The sequence below is a fragment of the Lynx rufus genome, unplaced genomic scaffold (genome assembly GCF_022079265.1).
Source record: "Lynx rufus isolate CCGP_SWC_20201006 ecotype Redwood Valley unplaced genomic scaffold, mLynRuf1.p SCAF_32, whole genome shotgun sequence".
Taxonomy (NCBI): domain Eukaryota; kingdom Metazoa; phylum Chordata; class Mammalia; order Carnivora; family Felidae; genus Lynx; species Lynx rufus.
This window is the reverse complement of record NW_025814848.1, coordinates 4,759,053-4,781,313: the sequence shown is the minus strand read 5'-3', so window position 1 is coordinate 4,781,313 and position 22,261 is coordinate 4,759,053. Positions and strand designations below refer to the sequence as shown.

Genomic DNA, 22,261 nt, shown 5'->3' with positions numbered 1-22,261 from the left:
TCGGTTTTAACACGTAAAAGTTGGTCAAACACTCCTTTGTAGCAAATGCAATCCACACAGCTTTCAGGATTTGGAGCTAAATTAGCCAAGGGTTTGGTCATCTCTGAAATTTGGTCAAAAACAAATACTTGTTATCAATTATTGCTATATTTATACCAGAAGCTATAGTTTGTTTGGCATATTCAGAGAAACCGTTTAAAGAACTTCGGAAATTTAATAAAACCACCAAAATCTGAGCTACATTTTGGCGGTCAGGTCACAAGAATTATTTGCATGACTCACTGGAAACTGAGGGAAAGGATGGACTCTACACACTGAACTTCCAGAAAGAGAAACCACTTCCTACGCCTATTAAATCCCTCCTCACAAAGCAACGTCGGGCCCCTTTTTACCTGAATTCTTATTGGTTTTGTTCTGCCGACTTTTAACTTGCTCAGTCCAAAGCGTGGGGTAACGGGACGCGATATCTAATAAAACAAAACAAAATGATGATTATTTTTAATCATCATGAAAACACAGTCTCTCAATTAAAGACCTCAGTGGGGAGCCTAAAAGCTGCAAAGTCAGTGGGCTAAATAAATACATATTCCACACTTTTAAAGATACTGTTAAACTGATTACATATTTGAGACAAAAGGAAAGAATAATATACGTTTATAACATGTTAGTATATGTTTTTTTTCTTTCTTCTTCCAAAAGCAGAAGTAAAATTTCTCTGGATCCAGAGGGGCTCCGCTTGAGAGGAGTGGGGTTCAGGGAAAAGCCCCGACGTACAGAAACATGTCCTCGCGCCCTAAAGATTCACAGTAACACACGAGGTTTCGCTCAGGAAAGATTCATCACGGACTACGCTATGCAAAATGCAACTGTGCGTAAAACACTTCAGGAACACTTCGTTTTCAGCAGTACTGTGTCACAAGCCACCGAGTATTCGCCGTGCGGGTCAGTCACACCGCGGGCCCGAGAACACACGGGAGAGGCTGCCTCGGTCCCGGCCGCCCTTGGCCACGATCAGCCCGGAACCTCAGACGAGTTCTTGTCTACGAAACGGCATCTGAGGACTCGGTGGGCTAATGACACCGTGTAGCCCGTGCCGTGAAGACATCGTTACCGCTGTCGCTGTTACCTGCGCACCCTCACTCCTTTTGGCCTGACACTTTGTGACACTTTGGCAAGTCCCTCAGACGATCTGTTAAAGGCTAAGAAGGGGAAAATCCGTCTTCGTCGTGACTACAAAATTCAAAACGCCTTAGAAACATCCTCACGCGCGTGACCTTACACAGCTTGCCTCCCGTGCCGCATCGTGGCCAGCACGAGAGGCGAAAGACACGAAGTCCGAGCAGGGAACAAGACACGTGCTATTGTATGCTTCTGAGATATACATTTTATATTATCCAAATTATAAAATTTCAACTCCTCGATTTTGATTTGGGGGGGAAGAAAAGAGACTTTTGCATCATGCTGTATGTATGCCATGGCCACATCCACAAGCCGTGCCCCGAAGCCACCGGGAAAGACAGCAGGTGTCATAAACTTGGAAGCGGCCAAATCCAGTCCACTCTGAGAGGACTCCCGGCAGGTAACCTGCCTGCACGTCCCAGACCCGTCCGTGGCTGCCCCAGCACGTCCACGGTCCTCCCCCATAGGACCCTGTTTCGGGCTGGGCTCACCTCCCCCAGCAGGACCCTGTTTTAGGCCGGGCTCACCTTCTTCGTCTCCTTGAGGCTGAGTCTCCAGCGCTGGGGCCGAGGCATCATCTGAATTCAGAACGGAAAAGATTTGCAAGGAGACTACAATTATGAGAGTAAGTTCAGTAAGTGTGTATACGGGATGGAAGCCGAGGGCTCGCATGCACCCCACACACCAGCCAAACCACCACCCCCCCACCCCGGGGCACACAGGGACGCGGGGCCCGGCAGGAGCCCGACCGAGACGGCACAGGGCGCCTGGGCGAGCAGCCACCTGACGGCTGCTGCAGGCTGCAAACCGGGCCCCGGGGGGAAGTGCTGGGATTCCCGTCCCTCGGAGCCAGAGTGACTCAGGGCCCGTGAGGGAGAGACAAATGACCTAAGCAAGGGGCCACGGCAGTGGGAATGGGGGCTCACGTCAACAAAATCGGTGGGTTGGGGTGACCGGAGACAGAAGAGAGCTGGGGGGCGGACTGGGGTGGCTGGGGGAGCCCGATATCCCTGCTCTGCCCCCCACCCCGTTTTGCCAGGGCAGGTATCTAAGGATCAGGCCCTGACTTGCTGCCCTGTGCACCCCTGCACTACCAGCCCCTCTGTCACCCCAGCAGGAGCTGGGGAGCAAGAATCAACATCACAGAGCAGGACACGGGTGTGGGTGACGGAGCTGCTCTAACGCCATTTCTCTAGAGGCTGAGGCTGCAGTGGATAATCTTGAATTAGCAGAAAGACTGTGGTTCCCTGGAACGGCGTCAGGTTCTAGAGAGTTCCGAGCCATGGCGGGATGGCATGGAGGATGAGCTACGGGAAGTCTGCCCCCAGTGAGCGGGGCCCCCGTCAGGGACACAATCACAAGGCACTTTGTGGGGCTGTTTCTCGCTCGAGCTTGCTCATGTGAGCTCGTTATATAATAATTTGAGGATTAAAATACAATAAACAGTGCGGGAGATAAGGGCCAGCCACGAGGCTTATCTGTGATTCATGACTTTCCCAGATGTCTGGGGAATAAAAATGAAGTTTCTCATAAGTTCTTTTCGGGGGCAAACCAAAAGGCTTTTTCACAAAACTTCAACACTGAACAATCTTTTGAAAAAAGGCTTGCTCTCTGTCAGAACGCTGACAAAATGTAATGTCGCCTGTTCGAGAAACTCAAGTTCTAACACTGGAACAGCAACTGTGAACCGTTGAAGATCGTGTAATCCCTTCCAGAAACTACGATGAAACGGGGAGCATATCTACAGCAACCACCCACGTTATGAGTGCTGTACATTTTCACCGAGGCCTGGACACATCACCTCTGTGGGGCCACCGGCCCATTCCCCAAATCACTGGCAGCCTGAAAACTCACGGCGAGCCACTCACGGCGACCCAGTGACCACCCGTAGGCCTTCCCTCACCCCCCACCAACGCCAGGGGCCCTTCCTGTCAGCGTGACCCTGCTCACATCACTGGCCATGCTCTGGTCCCTTGTAGACTTCTGCCCCAACATAACAAACACGTGGGCACCTACTGAACTCGGCCTTGAGAAAATGAAACAAAACCATGGGCAGCTGTGGGCTTTTTATTTTTCCCACTAGAGTTTGTAACGTCTCGTTTTTATCCATAAGCCAGTTCTGTTGCTTAATCTCAGGTATTTTCTCTTGTCATGTGCATGTCCAGAGATCAAGAGGCTTCAGTAGAAGGAATGTATTCCTGCCCTACATGAACTTCTGTGCCCACGTACCAATTCCCTAGGGATTTTTGTTTCACTTTTACAGGGGATTCAACGTGTGTTGCAAGGAACAGGTTTAGGAAACACCTTCTGAAATAGCGCTTCCTTTCCTTTCCTCCTCCCCTGAGCACCGGATTGATTTTTGCAATCATAAATACTGCCCCTTCCTGTTCTCTAAAAAAACCTGATACGCCCACCTCAGGATCTTACAGACTCAAATCCCAGCCATTCATCTAACATTCTAGGCGACTTTATCCCCTTTTCCAAACGTAAACTCTCGCTCCAGCCAGTGTTCTATGCCTGCCCATCATGTCTCTCCCCTATTTCCCTCAACTACGAGGTTCTTCTGTTCTACGTTATGCCTGTCCCCTCTCCCCCCCCCTCTGTGGCCACCAGCACCTCCCCTTTCATGAGAACACTCGTGTGCCAATCGGTGCCTGTCCCAAGCGTGCACCCGAGGTGCCCCCAGCTCTACCATCCCGCCAGGGCAGCCACGGTGCCCACCGTAGTCTCGGGACACACTGAAGGCAACGTACTTGACTGAAACTCAGCTCTATCCGGCTTTATGCCCCTTTCTTTATCACCGGTTCCTATACTATAACCTACATCAGAAAAAAAGAGTTGCCTACAATGTTGGTACTTAAACCTTTTCTTTTTTTCAATTTTGTCTTGAAAATGACTTCTGACTTTAAAGGTCGATGTAACATAAAGAGGAAAAAAAAAGTGTCACTGGGTCTAAAGGATGATGGCTGTGGGAAGGGCGAAGGTGGGGCTCCTGCAAGGTCACGGTGGGCATGCTGTAGTTTGCACAAGACGAACCCGGCTGCTACGGAAATGGCTCGCTGCTCTACCTGGCTCTTGTCACTACCGGTCCCAGGGGAGGCGACTGTCACAATGGGGAGAAGCATTCCTCTTTCTCATGAGGAAGAGTTGAGACCTCTTTCTTGGTGGCCCTCATTATTACATTCCCGAATTACACGTGGAACCCAAACACCACGCATGAGCCTCTCCCCAGGCAGAGACTGTGGCACCGAGCAGCATGGACAGGTGGCCCCAACACAAGCCACATCGGAAGGGTCCTCCCGGGGGCATATGTGGGTTACGTGCCCCGCACCTACAGGACCCTGGAGGTCCAAAGGCAGGAATAACACAGTGCATTGAGTGAATATGTAATGAACTGTGTCAGCTCTCGTATCGTTTAGTCCATATTTAAATTTTAACCCGAGGAGCTATTTTAGGGCATAGACTGAATTAGCTTTAATACACTATCATCATGAAAATTTATTTTAAGATAGTTACCTGTTTTTCCTGTGCCTTCCCGTTGGGGTAACTTTTCATTTATGGAACCTAAGGGGGGAAAGAAGGAAGAAATTATCGTTGGCTCCCAAGTGCCCATCCACAGTTGTTACACAATGCTTCCTTCCACTTCCAATGGTTCACCGTGCTTGTCACTTTCTCATTAGGCTGCACAAGCCACCTAGTACCCAGAGGTGACCACGTCATCTGCCGTCACAAGCCCTAAGCCAGTAAACCAAAGATTAGTTCCTACTTCTGTTGCTAACTAGTCGGCCACGTACCTGAGACCCGCACTCTTTAATATACAACACGTCAGTCTCTTCACTTGAAAGACGTCATCATCCCCTTCACATACATCACCACGTTGGGGCAGCAGAATGAATTAGAATTAAAAAGGAAACATTTTTAAAGCAATAAAAGTTATGCAACCGAAGATACTTGAAACCCTGGTTTCGGCTGGATTTCGCTCCATAGGAAAGAAAGTTGAGGAGCCATCTTAGATTGTAGAAGAATGCAGGAAAATTCAGAGCTGACCGAGTAATTCTCGGAGTGTTTGTGATGTCTCTGATACACCGAGAGATCCATGAGATAGATGGGCGGCCCTGTGCTCTCTTCCTGGCAGCTTGAAACAGCACAAGCACTGACTTCCTCCCACACCATTACAATGCCCTCCCCCAAAGGAATAAAACAAAAAACTGTGCTCAGGACGAATTTGGAGTCTACCTGCTGATGGGGTGAGGACAGTCGGTGCAGGACTCACCGAGGACTGCCAGGGTCACATGCTGGGCTCTGTACCTAGCGCGGACATCACAGACACAGAGGCGAGACCCATCGCTTGTCTTACGATCTTGAATGCGACATTGACGTACAAACCATCACTTATACTAAAGATGTAAACCGTACGGTATCTTGAGACTATTTACCCTGTCTCTTGGGCCATAACGGTAACATAGTAGGAGACGTCCAAGCAGGTCATCGTAGGAAAGGATCTCACGGGACAGGCGTTAACACAACCTCGCAGATACCGTTGGTTCCCTGGAAGCCGGACGGAAGTCAGCAGGTTTACCGCAAGGGACAACGGGCGGTCACGATAAGCACTTCTCGAGCACCGCCAACCTCGGGGAAGCCCACTGGGTCTGCCGCAAGTGCGCCCCGTCGGCCCCCAGCTCCGGAGGAGACACGCTTCTTCCTCCAGCCCTGATTCCGTGAAATAACTGAGTCATGTGCATTTGGAAGCTTTGCTCTCCGGGCGACAGAAAGGACCTCGTTCTCCGTAGGACGTCAGAACTGCTTACGGACGACCACGCCGGGCTACCGCCCTCCCGCCATTTGGGGAAAAGGCACATGGTTTCCAGGCTTCAAAACACAGGATTCTGATTTTGGCAAGACTCCCCGGGATATCAAAGGGGCCCACGGCGTGGCCTCATCCTCAAGCCTTTGGGGCCTGCCTTTCTTAGATTTCTCAAGGAGCTTAACTGTCTTTCCTCCTCAGCTTACTGTTATCACGTGTTTCTGCAATGAGTCAAAAAACGTTTTCTACTTTTGCCTGAAAATGATAGTATTCCAGTAATATTTCCGAATATTTAGGCATTAACATCTTGAGCTACACGTAAATATTCTCCGTAATAATCCAACGCCCCGCACGAGAGGGCTTCTCCACAGCATTGAGGACAGTATTTTGTAACGCGACCATCGAGGACCATAAGCTGTGGATTCACAGTCGGCTGAGAGGCCTCGGGAAAGGTCTCCCTCCGCCCGCAGGCCTGCTTTCTCCCAGACCAACCTCTGCCAGGCTTGCCCACCAGCCCCCACACCAGTCCACGCAAAGATAATTCCGTCCCGTTCTCAGTACGTAAGAAATGATTTTTTTTTTTAATTTTTTTTTCAACGTTTATTTATTTTTGGGACAGAGAGAGACAGAGCATGAACGGGGGAGGCGCAGAGAGAGAGGGAGACACAGAATGGGAAGCAGGCTCCAGGCTCTGAGCCATCAGCCCAGAGCCCGACGCGGGGCTCGAACTCACAGACCGCGAGATCGTGACCTGGCTGAAGTCGGAGGCTTAACCGACTGCGCCACCCAGGCGCCCCAAGAAATGATTTTAAAGCACAGTCCAGTGTCGCTGCTAGCCTGCTCCGTGGTTCAAGGATTCTGCAACAGAATCTGAAGAGGTCCCAATCACCACACCTTCCGAATGCCTCTGGACAAAAATCTCCCCAAGCTTCACCTCCTTCCCTGACATCCCGTCCCCAAGGGTGTGGAAAACGGCCAAGCACCGCTCTCCAGGCAGCAACAACGCTATGCTGAGTCCAATCCATGAAGCCAGAACCAGAAAGCAGCTCTTATCTGTCATTACAGCTCTCCAGAGATAAGGACTTGCTGGAGAATTCCCGAGGGCGTGGGACCCACGAAACTCTAGGAAGTGGGCGCAGAAAGGGGTTTTGAAACCGGGGGCTCGGAGAGAGCGAACAGCTTCCTAAACCACGAGCTTCTCGGCTGAACCTTCGAGGCCTGATCACTGCTCACGGTCACAAAGACTGCCCTCACATTCACGTTCCGGAGGACACAGTTGAATTCCCTCCGTTTGTGCGATCTCAGCCCCTTTCAATGCTATTTTGCTTTTTCTCTTACTGTTCAGTTTTGTTGGGAGATCACTGGCATACGGCACCATGTCGATCCAAGGCACACATCACAAGGACGGGGCTTACCTGCACTGTGGACTGAACAGCAAGGGCAGTTTGACACCGTCGTTTCCTACAGATACAAATCATTTGATGCTATTTGAAAAGAGGTGGCTCTCTCTCTCTCCTCCCTGTTCCCCCCCCCCAAAATAAATAGATACACTTAAAAAGATATTTTAAAAGAGGTGGCTTTTTCCGCAATCAGGGCACACGTCACTGGTGGAGGAAACCACAAAAACGATGCAGGGAGCACGATATCTATGGCGTAAGGGGAACAATGTGAGGCCCGTCATTCTGGGCGCCCGGTTCCAATGCAGCTGCCCTCGGGAGTACCGACCCGTTGCCAGAGGGGCCCTGATGGAGGGTGCCGTGTTCTGCTGAGAGCGGGTGCCCTCAGCAAACTCCTTCCCCAGCGCCAACCGCTCCTTAGAAACCGCGAAGGAGGCGGGGTCTGGGTGCACGGCTCCGGCGGAAGGGAGAGGTTCCCGAGGTCAGCCCGCGGCGGGCCAGCTCGTGTCCAGCAGGCAGGGCGCGGGGCTCCTTCAGGGCCCAGGTGAACAAGCCACGCTGATTTATCCCTCTCTGGAAACTGCACATCCAGGGACAGATTTACAACATCAGAAACAGAGAGCGAGTGGGGCGCCTGGGTGGCGCAGTCGGTTAAGCGTCCGACTTCAGCCAGGTCACGATCTCGCGGTCCGTGAGTTCGAGCCCCGCGTCGGGCTCTGGGCTGATGGCTCAGAGCCTGGAGCCTGTTTCCGATTCTGTGTCTCCCTTGCTCTCTGCCCCTCCCCTGTTCATGCTCTGTCTCTCTCTGTCCCAAAAATAAATAAACCTTGAAAAAAAAAAATTAAAAAAAAAAAAAAAAGAAACAGAGAGCGAGAGAGAATGGGAAAAAGAGAGAAAAGGAGCAGAGGAAGGGCAGGCTCCGTGCCTCCTGTACTTTGCGGACACGCATCTCGGCTTGGACACCCGCTCACCCATCTCTGCCGTGAGTCTGAGAATCCAGCCGATGCCGAGCTCTCTCGAAGCAGAGGCCCAGAGGCCCTGCGCCCAGAGATGGGCCCCTGCGTCCCACCAGCCCCTCCTCCGTCCGGCGAAAACCAGCGGGCTTTGCTCAGGGGCTGCCCGGCTGCTTCTGCCCTCCCGCCCTGAAGGGACACCACGCGGTGCAGGGAGGAGGCGGAACCTGGGCCAGAGAACAACCCTGCCAGCTGCCGGCCCCGCCACCTGCTCAGGCGGCTTCCCCGTCCCGACCTCGGCTCCCTCATCCGCAACATGGGCAGCGTCGGGCCCCCCCCCCCCGCCCCCTCCCGGTTGAGCGAAGACGGGACACCAACAGGCAACAGGCACACGGGGAACGCTCGCTCCGTCGCCTGCCTGGTGCCTGGTGCTCACGCCACTGGGGCCTCTGTCTTCACACAGGAGGCTTTCATCTGCGGAGGGTGACACGGCCCGTGCGCCCCAGCGGGCCCCGTGGCCTCCACTCAGAGCAGGTGGTCAGGCCGGGCACGCTCTCGTGTGTTGCTAGACAAACAACAGGAGAGACGCGGCCCTGAAAGGTTTCGTCTACTTTGGGGAGACGAGGGCTAACTGGAAATTACTGGAATAAAGTACACAGTAGTTGTGTGCGCGGCTAATCAACACAGTTCCTGCCGTGTGCTGCTCGTTGCTCTAAGTACGCGACACGCGAAGTCACTTAACGCTGACAAGAGCCCCGTAAAGTAGGTCTCATCGTGATGCCATTATACAGATGAGGAGACTGAGATCTGGGCGGGTGTCTCACGGGCCCGAGTCACGTAGCAGCACCCGTGTGTGCGCCGTGAGCCCCGGGGGGGCCGAGTGGAGGCAGGAAGGGGTGAACAGGCCCTGGCAGAGGAGGCGGTGGGGGGCGGGGGGGTGAGAGACGGGCTGGCGGTGAGTGGGGACACGGCGTGTCCAAGGGGACGCCTGGGTCCTCGAGTGCACCCCGCAGGTTCCTGGTCCCCATCACTCTGTGCACGTCCCCCAGGCAGGGACTCTCCTGTCACCTCGGCCTCCACAGAGCCTAGTGGAAGAGCCTGGGTTAAGAGGCAGCCTGCATGGGACCTGTGAGGGCAGACGAAACCCTGCCGGCTCCAGACCTCCTGCCCTCAGACCCGCTGACCTGGTGCTGAACGAGCCGGGGGTGGAGAGCGGGGGCAGGGAGGCCGTGCGTCAGATGCAGGGGGAGCCGAGGCCCAGGACGGAAACCCACACTGGCATCAGAGCTCAGAAACCCGCCAGCCCCACATGGCGCTTCCGTCAAAGGTCCGCCCTACAGAGGGCGCCAGGCGTAGACACGTGGCTGAGCCAAGGGGCAGGGGCGGGCGGGGGGGGGGCCGCCTGCCCCCAACTGTTAGTAAACCCGTAGAGCAGGGCCCCTGCCCGCCCGCGTTCCCTCCTCGGGTCGCTGGGACACCCGACCCCATTAACGCCAGCGTCAGGGCTGAGACACTGGACGGTCCAGAGACAACATGACCTTCGCGATCGTTCCATGAGTTTGCAGAGCACTGGCAGGCAGCCCCCAGGCCCGCGTGCTGCCCTCCCAGGCAGGACCCCGTGCCGATCAGTGTGTTCCTGGCTCCCGCCCCACGAGACCTGCTTCGGGGAGCGTGGCTGCTCGTCCTCACGGTAGTGGCTGACCCGCTTTAAAACCAGCCCCACTACGACGCTTCCTGGGTGTTGGCAGATGGTGCAGGAGCCGCTTAGCGAATCCCTCGTCTTTCCTGGATGTAAGACTAGATGTTATATACCCACTGCGCACAGAACGAAACAGCGGGAAGGATCACCTGACACGAGACGGCGATGGTCTTCCATACACGACTTCAACGACCACAGACTTTTGGTACGTGCCTGAGGAACCAGGCTTTAGAGTAATCGCAGCAGAGAGAAACGCAGAGCTTTCTGCATTTTTTTTTCATTTTTTTTTTTTTGCTTTTTTTTTTTGCTTTCTGCATTTTTAACCCCTGCCTCAGTTTGCCCTTCCTATGGACTTGCAGGTCGCACGGGTGACCGGGAGTACAATGTTCACAATCAGGGCTCGCTTCCAACAGGCGAAGGTGACTCGCTCCCCCCGGATCTTCCCGGGTTTCCTTGCAGGTGATACCGCACCACCTGGAGTAGGACGCGGCCCTGAACCCCACCGGCCCCCGAGAGGGCGGCGAGCGCTAACCCAACGCAGGTTTTCGTGAGGCTAGGCCCCTGGGGAGGCCAGCAAGGGAGCCCCTCTGTCTGCAGCGGCCGCCCCCGGGCCCAGGACGGAGACGCCTGCGGGCCTCGGTCCCGGTGGACAGTGGGGGGGGTGGTGCTGTGCGGGAGCCGTGACGACAGTGAGCCCTGTCCCCTCCAGGCTGACGGAACCACGAGTCTTTTCTGAGCGCCTCAGATGCGGAAAGGGCCTGGTCCGCCACACTCCTCGTCCCCACAACCTTGGGCAAGGACAGGTCGAGCGGCCCCTGACCAGCCCCCACCCCCACCAGCCATCCTTTAAGGTTGGGCCATGCCCAGCAGGTGGGGGTGGCCCGGGGCCAGTGCTGGGCAGACAGAAAGCAGAAATGAGCTGCATTTGGGGCCCTGCGCCCTGTCCCCTGGCACAACACAAACCCGATGGCCCAGGAGAGCAGCATCGGTCACCCTGGGCTACAAGGGCCCCTCTGAGCCACAGTCATGCCAGTCGGTGGCCACTGGTGGCCAGAGGGCCAGGTGACAGCTCCGAGCCTCCCCAGGACTCGCGGGGCGGCTCCCCTCATCACCCGTAACCCCGCCCCAGGGAGGTCCTGGGGCCTCCTGCCCAGACTTGGGCCCCACCCAAGAGGGTGGGGCCCAGGTCGGTCCCAGCAGCCACAGCCGAACGCTCGCCACCAGATGCTATCATTCCCGCCTCAGACACCCCGGGGTCCGGCCACATGCTCTTTCCGTCTCAGGTGGCACAGAGCCGGTGACAGAGACAGGACCCCAGCAGGACGTTCAGGCCGCTTGGAGGAGACGCCGAGGCAGACACCGTGTCCCTCGCCCAGAGACAGCGAGAGGCGGCTGGCCGGGCGAGTGTCACCGCCAGGAACGTGTCACCTGGAAGCTCCTCGGAAACCAGACACCCCAGCCTCTCTCCTCCGGGCCGCTCCGCGGACAGAAACTTGAGGACCGCGCTCCGCACAGGGAGGCCCGGCCCGTGCCTTCTGCAGGCCTGGTTATTACGTGCCACTGTCCTCGTCACATCCACGTGTCTGCGTCCAGGCCCGGCCGGGCCACGGCCACCTCCCGTTGCTCGTTTGCGTTTCTGTGGCCAAGAAACGAAGCCAATCGACCCGTCTCCTCTGAGCGAGCCTGCGGCCAGGCCCAGGCTCGCCCCGCGGGACCGAGTGCAGGTGGCGCTGGGGTGGCCTTCCTGGGCCTCGTCTCCTGTGCGGCGAGGCCGGTCCGGACTCCCGCGTGCAGGAGCGTCAGAGACCAGGAACACTCTGAACATGCCGTCTGCCGGGCTGAGCGCCGACGGTCCCGCAGCTGAGAGCTTCCTTCTCTGCGACGGCAGAAGAGGGGTATGTAAGTCTTTCTTCACACAGCCCGAGAGAATCCTTCTGGATTTATCTTCCGTTGGCGTCCATGTAATGCCCATGATGTCTGTTTCCTATGCTTCCGTGTATGCTTTGGAGTCTCAATGTCACGCACATCAGCGGGTACGTCGCTGGCACAGAGCCCAGCGGCATTGTGGACAGCTTCCCGGCACGGGAGCTCGGCCGCCGCACACACAAATAAGTGCCATACAAATAAGTTCTACTTGTTCAAAAAAATTCAAAAGAAAACACACATCCTTGTTTGTTTTTGCATAGAATGTCTCTGGAAGGACACAGCCACTGGGGGTGGGACGCAGACCTCGGGACCATCACTCTGACAGGATCTCTTGATTTCTTTTACAGTTTTAGTAAATATTAGAAAACACGACAGAACAGCCATTGAGGCACAGGTGTGGAAAAGGACACCGTAAAGTGCTAAAGTCGTGAAAGCCTCAATTACAAACTAGCCACCGTATCAAATGTACAGTCAAGTACAATAATCGAGCAGACTGTAACACAAAAATAAAATCGCAATGGGGCACCTGGGGGGCTCAGTCGGCTGAGCGTCCATCCGACTCTTGATTTTGGCTCAGGTCACGATCTCAGGGTTCGTGAGTTCCCGCCCCACCTCGGGCTCCATGCTGACAGTGCGGAGCCTGCTTGGGATTCTCTCTCCCTCTCTCTCTGTCCCTCCCCCACTGTGTTCTCCCTCTCTCTTTCTCTCTCAAAATAAGTAAATAAACATGTTTTAAAAAATAAATTAAAAATGCAAGTATCAGATACCTGAAAGCACTCTTTTTTCCCAAAAGGAAAATTAACAGCAAAAGCATGAAGTATTTTTCCAAGAAGGAAAAGTAACCACAATAAAATACCATCAGCACGTAGTTGAATAATTCAATACCAAGTCCAAATTCACAAGGAACGGGTGAGCAGACCCAAGGCAGGGCCCTGAGAGGCCCCCAGCGGGGACGGGCAGCAGCCGGCCAGGCCCCCGCGGCCACCGGGACTCCGCACGAGGGGCTGGGCCGCGGCCGCTGCTGCCCAGAGCCCACCGACCCACAGGTCCTCAGACCGGGTCTCAGGCAGCCTGCGGAGTCCTGTTTGGTGTAAAAACCACACCACGTGACCCTCTCCTTGAATAGTTGGCTTCGTTTCTTAAAGAGAATTTCAGCATCAATCCACTACCTTCAGAAAGTTTATCAGAACGTTCATGTACCTTGTGTCGGCTGTATCCCATGACCACTTGCACCTCACCAGGGATGTAAAACAAATTCCCTCAACGCTTCAAAACCGGTCACAGGGGTCCCCGACGATTTATGTTTTTCTCCGAAACACATCTTGGTGAGTGGCGTCTACACAGCAGCCCGGCAGCCCAGGGGGGCCGGCTGGTTTTCGCGCCACGGCAGGGCGCGCTCCCTCCGGGTGTACCTTCCCTTCCGTTAAAGCCGTCTGTGCATACGGTCCCTTGCCAGTGTGCACCGAAACATTCTGTTTTGCTATCATTTTTGGGGAGGAGGACGGTTAGGCCTTAAGAAAAGGCCATTTGGGGGGGGGGAAAGGGGGCTCCTTCTGATCGGTGACCTTTCCAATTCACACAAAGCAGCTCTGAACTTGCGTTTCCGTACTTTTCATGAAGAAACGCTTCAGAGACGTTAGCAGCCAGCTGCAGCCGCTGATTTCAACATTTGGAAACTCGGTCGTGCTGATATTTCCTTCAAATTCCGCAGCTGCGCAGGGTCCTTAACTTAGTGCCAGGGAAATTCATGAGTGAGAAACGAACAATCAGCTTCTATGAACGTAGTGCAAATTTTCAGAAGTGATCAGCACAGTCACAGAAATGTGAATTTCCTCCACTCCAGGCAGAGGCCGGAACGGCAGGCGTTGTGGACAAACGGGAGGACCGCAGCCCCGCCTGCCACGTATCACGTAGACACACCGAGGGGCTCCACGGAACCCCACGTCCTCTGGCCTTCGCGCCTGGGCCTTCGCAAACCCAAACGTGTAAGCTGCCCAGGTAAGTAATCGGAATGTGTGAGTGCCGTCGGCCCCAGGAAAGGACCATGAACTTACTCCTTCCCGTCCGGGGAAAAGCAAAGCCTCCGATAATTGACACGGAGGGAGAGATGACACTTGTCACAAAACTTGCCAGGAAATAATCAGGGCCGGAGAGGTGGCTTTCTGTCCCGCGCCACAAGAAGGCGCTGGAACACGGGGTGTGGCGACGTCAGGTTGAACAGGATCTCCGTCCTGCACTCGAGAACTCTCCCCATAACCCACCCTGGTGCAAGACGGGGTGGGGCGGGCTGACCCCAGGAGGGCCTCAGTCACGGTTGCGGGACGTCTCCCCTCCACGCCCCTGTGTCCCCAACTCTGTGCAGCTGACTTCAAACACATACCTCAAGCTGAGCTACATACGAAGATTCTGAGGGTACTGAAACATGAAGAAATCGTGCACACAGGTTCAGCTTACAGGGTCTCAAACCGCTTTGTACTCTTGCCAGGAATAAGCTCTTGGCCACGGGGCACAGTTACGGAAGGGACGTGAGATAAAAAACCCTGAAGCTATTTGCAAATAATAGCGAATAGGCGAGCTACAAAAATCCTCCCTCGGAGAAAAGTCCTTTGTCTCTGACTCCTACCCGGCCCCCAGCAACGTTACTCTTCAAATCGTTAGAAGGAGGAGGAGAACACATCCTTACAGAATAAATACAAACCAGCGGTGTTCAGACGGAGACACGTCGACCTGGCCGCTCACCAGCACAGACGACGGGGGCCACGCTCAGCGCGTTCCCTGTCATTTCCTTCACCTCCGGAGCGTCCCCGTGCAGGGAAAGACCCTGTGCAGAAAGCCGTCTGCAGACCCAGGAGCCTCGATCAACAGGCCAAGGCGAGCTATAAATCCCCAAGCCATGAGTAAGGAACACCCGCCTTCCGGCAAGCAAGGCCTGGAGTGCACCTGGGTGCAGCTCAAAGAGCAGCTTTTTGGTCCTCAATACTTCCCAAGGCCATATGCTGCCTGCCAGGGACATTCACGCTCTCCGCACGAAGGGAGAGACCTCCCACCATCCTCCAGGCCTGCCTCCGGCACAAGATCCGCGAAGAGGAAAGCAAGAAGCAGGAACCATCTAGAATAAACGGTGGGAACAAGACCGTTCCGCTCCCTTTTTATGCCAGACTTTCCCAGAGCGATCTCTCCCTCACCTGTCCACCCCTGCCGTGTGCCTGCAGCTCCTGGCCCGAGACCGCGTGTCTGCAGAGACCTCAAGGCCACACGCACCTTACCTGGCAAATCCTCAACAACAGATAAATCAGTCAGCGATAACAACGAACGGATTCCTCGGGAGAAAGGACGTGCCCCGTGAGCCCCAGGCTACGGGTCACGCACACTACGATTCACTAAAGCGGAATCTTAGTACTGCGTTAGGGGTTCGCCAGGTTCAATAATCCAGTCATCGGGAAGGGGTGCCAACTGGGCAGAAGGGCCGGGGCCACCGCATCCCCTGAAGCCTCTGCCTCTCACAACCTGAGCGCCGCTCACCCGGCGGCCGTGGCTGGAAACACCAAGCAGACCACCCACTAGCCGTGACAATCTGAGCGGCGTCCTCACCCCAAGGGACCATCCTTGACCGGAGCTGGTTATAGACGGCAGGTCTGCAGAAGTAACACCGAGGTGTTAATGCGGTTGGGGGGCCGCAAGTAGCCTCCTGCCCTCCGAGAACCTTCGACAGAACCTCCACGTGGCCGTGGATTTCCAACAGGGACTTATGCACATTCTCAGCAAGGCGTTCAAGGCCCATGGACTTACGTTATTGCACGTGGCCGAAAATGTGGGCTATAGAGGCAGAAAGACAGATTTAAGTCCTAGCTCTGTCCCTTAAAGCACGGAGGCCTTGGCACAGTCCTCACCTGTAACATAGAAGGTAAGCCCACCTCCCACCCAGGCTGCTGCGACGCCCAACACACGGCGGGGCCCCACGAGCGGCGGCCACCAGGCCTGCCACCCCCCGCTGTCCCAGAACATGGCGGAGGGCAGACGCTGAGGCCATTCGGCCCCAAATCCTCATCCACACCTGTCCCGGCCTCCCTTCCCGCCTCGGTGCGGCCGTCCTAACAGGGCTCCCAAGGCATCTAAACCCCCGCCCTCGGGGCGCCTGGGTGGCGCAGTCGGTTAGGCGTCCGACTTCAGCCAGGTCACGATCTCGCGGTCCGTGAGTTCGAGCCCCGCGTCGGGCTCTGGGCTGATGGCCCAGGGCCTGGAGCCTGTTTCTGATTCTGTGTCTCCCTCTCTCTCTGCGCCTCCCCCGTTCATGCTCTGTCTCTCTCTGTCCCAAAAATAAATAAACGTTGAAAAAAAAAATTTAAAAAAAAATAAATAAATAAATAAATAAACCCCCGCCCTCTCCCCCCGGGAAGATCCTCCGGGAGATGTGTGACCTCACGAGGAATTTAACGCACTTGTAACTTTCCACACCTTTTTAAATCCGTGAAATCCCGCACTCGTGCCTGAAAGAACATAAACACACCGGCAGAGCATGATGGACTGTTGTCAAAGACGCAGAGAAACCGCTTCCGGGGCAGGAGAGAGTGTCCCCACGTCCAACCCCCTTTCCAGTCAACACCCCTCTCTGCACCTGTAGTCGCCGTCCTGGCGGTGTGATCACCCCTTCCTCGTCTGCCTCTGCGGCTTCCCACCCGAAGAGGCTTCTCGAAGTGCCAGGGGTGAGTTTTGTCTGGTGTTGCATTTTAAATGGACCCGTGTGTCCTGTGTTTCGGTGCGTCCACTGGGGACCACGCTGGAGCCCCATGTCAGCACGAACCGAGCGAACCACGACGGGAACCACGGACATCCAGCCACTGCCCGGATTTGGTGGTTACAGCAAATGCTGCTCGGACGTCCTGGTGCCAGTCTCTGTCCTGCCGCAGACGTGAGTGCTTTTCTCCATAGCCGCTCTGCGTCCTGCTGCCCGCACGGGAAGGGCGCGTGGGTTCTGCACCGGTGGCTCCGGCAGCCGTGGGAGGTTCTGTGGTTCCACGGCCTCGCCGGCACGTCACGGATCGCTTTTTCTTTGCGGCTAACGGGGTGGTGTGTGGGGACCCGACTGTAATGTTCACGTGCGTTTCCCTGCTGCGTGAGTCTCAACCCCGTCTCCCGTTCGCTGGCCATTAGCTTCCCTCCTTTATAACGTGCTGCCTGCTGAAGGCTTTGGACCACTTTTGGCTAGAGTCGTCTCATTTTTCTTATCCATTAAGAGGAGCCTGGGCTCTGGGCTGACGGCTCAGAGCCTGGAGCCTGTTTCCGATTCTGTGTCTCCCTCTCTCTCTGCCCCTCCCCCGTTCATGCTCTGTCTCTCTCTGTCCCAAAAATAAATAAACGTTGAAAAAAAAAATTTAAAAAAAAAAAAAAGAGGAGCCTGGGTATTCTGTATTAATGGCTTAAAAATACATGTTTATGGAATATGTTTCTTTCGAAGGTCCTCCTGGGAGAAGGGAGGAGGAGGATCGGGGGCAGGGGCTCTCGTGTGCCGCTGAAACCTCGCCAACACGCGGACGTCTGCCTCCCTCTGCTGCGGCCTGCCTCCGTGGTTGCGCGTGTTCACGACAAACACACACACGTGCGCGTTCTAAGTGACAGTCACTCTTTGTGGCTACGTTTTAAATCTCTTCTCCCAGTGTTTACATTTTTATAGCATGAACTTACAGGATAAGCCTGGTGTGAACTCCAGGGCCAAAGATAATTGTTGAACACTGAGGCTAACCCAGTTTTAGTAAACCGGGCGGGAGCCACGGCCATCGTTCACAGCCGTGGCTAAGGGACCCTAGCCATGAGGCACACCAGCTACGAGACCAGTGGAGAGAGGGGGATACACGCGGAGAGGGAGTCCCTGGCTGTCTGCAGATGAAAGCTCGGCCCTCCGTGGCGCGTGTCAGTGTCACGGCCCCGTGCAGAGTGCCGCCCTATCGCCCTGCCGTGCTGCACGACCCGGGAGGCTCTGTCAGCATCTGGGAAGAAGTTAAGCCACGCTGTGGAAGAGTCCGTAATAAACTGTCCACGTGTGTGTGTGTGTGTGTGTGTGTGTGTGTGACTGAGCGTGACCGGGCATCATGCGTGTGGGCGTCGGCTCCCGCATCCGGAAGCTCCCTGGTCTGACTTTCTCAACAATCCCCACGACCTGCGGAGCTTCTGAGCACAACACCTGCTCTCCACGTTCACGTTTGTGCAGAATAAGAGCACGGCTACGGCGGGGGGCTGACGGGCCTTTTCCGCAGCTGCCTGGAAGTTACTCAACGCACCAGCGGCAGCAGCAGGCGTGAGGCCACTGGCCTCACTGGCCACTGGCCAGGCCCCCTGAGGTCGCAGCCCCAACCCCGGGGAAGTGGAAAGGGACGCTCGCCTGCAGAGAGAGGGTCTGAGAGGACAGCCGGCCCCGTCCTCACCCCAACTCTGCCCTGAAACACGGGGCTTTTCCCGCGGTTCCCACACAACACACACCGGACTTCTGAGCAGACTGTTCTCCATCATCCGTCCCGTGGACCAGAAAACCCACACGGGCACTGAGAAAACGGAGCCTATCTATAGAGTCAAATGATAATTACCGATGCCTGCCTGGAAAAATACGTCAGCGCCCAGTACGGTGGTTTGATTCCAAAAACAAAGGACTGTTTGGAGAACGTAAGAAATTCAGCCGATTCTGTACATAAAGACCTTCCCAATAAAGATCTTTCAGATGCAGCTTAATTTTTCAAACGGTACCACTAAAATCACAGAGAACGGGCATCCCCTGGCTTTCTCCTTTGTACGATAAGGCTCCGTGCAAGCCGGTGCCACATGCCGGAGGTGAAGTAAGTCTGTGACAGTACGTCCCAGAGCGAGGGACACACACGCAGGCCGACCGTGTGTGCTCATCCCCCCCTTACTCCACGAGTCTGCACAAGAATTATTAGGTGCAAATGTTAGCTCGCTAAAAATATTTGTCAGCAACTTTTAGCTCTTGGATGACAAAACAGTTATTTGAAATAAATATATTTTAATTTCGCGTTATGCACACCCGTGGCTTTTAAGCGATGACCAGTCGCTGGAAATATTAGGTTTCGCGTCGCTGTTAATTACAGACGTCATCAGACTGCAGCGGTTATGAGTTCTGGCCTGTGCCCTGGCTGCTGGTGTAAGCGTCTGAATCATGAGCAGAATTCCTAATTAGAAGATGCCTGACCTCTAAATAAAAAAATGAGTCTAGAAGTAAATCCTGAACGCAAACGTTTCAATATTTCACACGAAAAATCAGGACTAGGCTCTGTCCTTTATTATCACCGCGGCTACGTTCTACGACAGTCTAATCTAGGGACCGTGATGCAAAGGTCATAGGGCCCCTTCACAGATGCGCCGATAGGTCCTCTCGGCCAATTAATCACAACTCAAGGGGCGACTGGGTGGCTCAGTCGGTTAAGCCTCAGACTTATGGTCTCACAGTTGGAGCCCCGCGTCGGGCTCTGTGCTGACAGCTCGGAGCCTGGAGCCCGCTTCGGATTCTGTGTCTCCCTCTCTCTCTGTCCCTCCCCTGCTTGCACTCTGTCTCTCTCAAAAATAAATAAACATTAAAAAAAATTCTTTTTAAATCACAACTCAAGCTGAAAAACATTCTCAAATAAAAATGACGTGAATCATTTATATCATTTTCGGTAAAATATTAGTGGAAAACGGACCATTCCGTAAGTTACTCTCCTGCCGGTAAGATTACCTTCGGTGCGTTAGCTCTCTTATGAGTAATAAAGCAACACAAATAAACCATCTGGGGACGGACCTGTGAAGAGCGGTCCTCCTTCTCTTTGCAAACGTATACACATAAAACCAGAACTTTCCAAAGAAAACACGTGGGGATTTGCACTGCTGACTACAGCCCTTGTGGTCGTTCCTAAAAGACTAAGAACCCTGAGTCGAAGAACCTACCAACCTTCAGACCAGGGCTTCGGCTGGGAAAGCCTCTTGAAACCGTTTTCATCCTGTTTTAGGCTCTGTCGGCGACACGAGCCCAGCGCCCGCTAGCCCTCACCACCACCTACACTGCATTTCTTCCGAACCGCGAGCACACAGGCGAGGAGGGTCAGGACGCGGCGCGCGAGGGCACCTACCGGGGCACCGGGGCGTCTTGTGGGCCACGGCCGTGCCACTGACGGGCCTCCCGTTGGGCGTGACGCACCAGCAGTATCCCGTGTAGCTGTGACACTGCACCTGCGGGACGGCAGGACGGGGTCAGCTCGCTGCCGTGCTCGAGGCGGCCCCACTAGGAGGCCGCGTGCCTCCTACCTGGCGGCAGACGGGCGGCCCCGGGACCCGGGGGTTTGTAGGCGACCCAGGCGCTTCTGCCGCTCACGCTGGCTCGCCGCCTCTGAGACGGGCCCCGGCAGTCCCGAGACAGGCTCGGTGTCTCCCCACTGCGCCCAGACCACGATGAGGAGGGAGGGACGGCGTCCATCCCACCCCCGAGGTCTCCCCAGCATCCTGCCCACCTCCTGGCCCCGGGGTCTCCCCAGCACCCCACCTGCCCCCCGGGTCTCCCCAGCATCCCTCCCACCTCCCCTGCACCCCCAGGTCTCCCCAGCATCCTGCCCACCTCCAAGCCCCGGGGTCTCCCTACCACCCCACCTGCCCCCCGGGTCTCCCCAGCATCCCTCCCAGCCCCAGCTCCTCTCCCCGCCACCCCCACTCCTCCATCCACACAGACACACGCCAGAGAGGGCATCCCCTGCTGTCGGTGCCTCTGCCCACTTCTCCCCCGCTCCAGCCCCCTGCCAGGCCCCCGGAGGCCCAGTGATAAAAAGCACAGCGTTCATGTCACTATTGGACAGCAGACTGTTTGTTTCTCTGCAAAGGGCTGTGTTCGCACCGCACTTCAGGGATTTTTGCCTTAATGGGGAACAGTGGTGTTGACAGCAAAGACTCGGCCACACATAAGACAGAGAACTGGGTTATTTTCCTGACTGACTCTGACCAACAAGGTGGGAAGAAAGTCACAAACCCGCCTCGCGCCAGGGTCACCGGCGGCCTGCGCCTTCCTGCACCCGCCCCAGGCGTGGTAAACTAGGACTGCTTCCCGCGGAAGGCCCGGGGTCAGTGGGGCCCGCTCGCCTCCCGGAAGGGCTGGGCCAGGCCAGCGCCCGGGGACAGCGGCCGGCGGCACGGCCCCGACGTGGACACTTGCGCCGGGACGGGCGCGAGTGAGTGAGCTCACCAGGACCACCGCCAGCGGTGACAGTCAGCCCCGCCAGGAACTCCCTTCCCAGCTGTGCACGGGGGCCCCCAGGGACACCCCCTCCCCCCCCACCCCGCAGCTGGGAGCAGACGCTGCAGGGACCAGACGGGGCCAAGGGCCTCACCTGGCTGTAGGTGCCGTCGTCGTTGCATTCCGGAATAAACACCTGCTGCAGCTCCTTCCGGGCCTGCTCCTGGGTGTACTTCCTCTCGGCCACACACCTGGACACGTCTGCGGGGAGAGCACAGCACACGCACCAGTCACACAACCGGGACCCATGAGCGCGTGAGCCACCGGGCCACGTGGGGGCGTGAGGCCACAGCACCCCTGGCGGGAAGGTGACGGGAGCAGGTTTGCTCTGCGCTCGATGAGCGAGGGAGCCGAGGCTCAGAGAAGCCGCTCTGCCCGTCCTGCTAAAAGGCAGGTGCTGCCTCCTGGGAAACGAAGAAGCTCCGGCCGCGGCCGGCCGCAGGCGGGCTCTCTGCGGGTCCAGGCCGCACGTGGGGGCCCTCGGACACCGCGCCGGCCCGGGACACCCGCCCCACCTGAAGACCGCCTCGGCGGGACCTGCACAACGGCCCTCGCGTGTGTCACAGTGTCCCGGGGTCTCAAAGCGATGCTCAGGTCCGGCCCCCCCCCACCTCCAGGAGGAAAATCTGACAGCACGTCAGATGAAAAGCCAAACACCCTCAGCCCGCCCTCCGCTCTGTCCCAGACTTTCAGGTGTTGGCATTAGCGACACTGCGGCAGAACCTGACAAAAAGCACCGAGTTCCTACTGCTCCTCAGGAAGCCGTCTCCTGCGACCCAGTAAGTCGGTGAGAGCGGAAGCGGCTAAAAACACCGAGTGCGTCTCGTCTCCTTCCGGACACGGACACCCTCAAACCAATCACGGGCACGCGGGTGTGCACGAGGGACGTGGCGGCTCGGGAGCGAGGCCGCCGTCCCCTCCGCCACCCCCCCAGCCCGCACCGGCCTGCGTGCGACACGGGGGCCCGGCGGGCGGCGCCTCCCGCTGCGGGCCCCAGGCCTCCCGGCATGGGCTCCGGGGCGCGAGCCCCTTGGACACCGC

The 22,261-nt window shown here is 56.1% G+C and overlaps 1 protein-coding gene across 2 annotated transcripts in view; it reads right to left on the bottom strand.

Annotated features, from left to right (window-relative positions):
• Positions 1–22,261, bottom strand: part of SMOC2 (SPARC related modular calcium binding 2) — a 166,797-nt gene that overhangs the window by 86,215 nt on the left and 58,321 nt on the right. The window contains exons 3-7 of one of the 2 annotated variants that reach the window (XM_047093162.1): positions 21,315–21,421; positions 20,070–20,169; positions 4,696–4,743; positions 1,707–1,790; positions 393–467 (exon numbers count right to left, since the gene is read on the bottom strand). In XM_047093162.1, coding sequence (XP_046949118.1) covers positions 393–467; positions 1,707–1,790; positions 4,696–4,743; positions 20,070–20,169; positions 21,315–21,421 — 414 coding nt within the window. The remainder of the gene's footprint in view (positions 1–392; positions 468–1,706; positions 1,791–4,695; positions 4,744–20,069; positions 20,170–21,314; positions 21,422–22,261) is intronic. The other variant, XM_047093163.1, reaches the window with a different exon arrangement.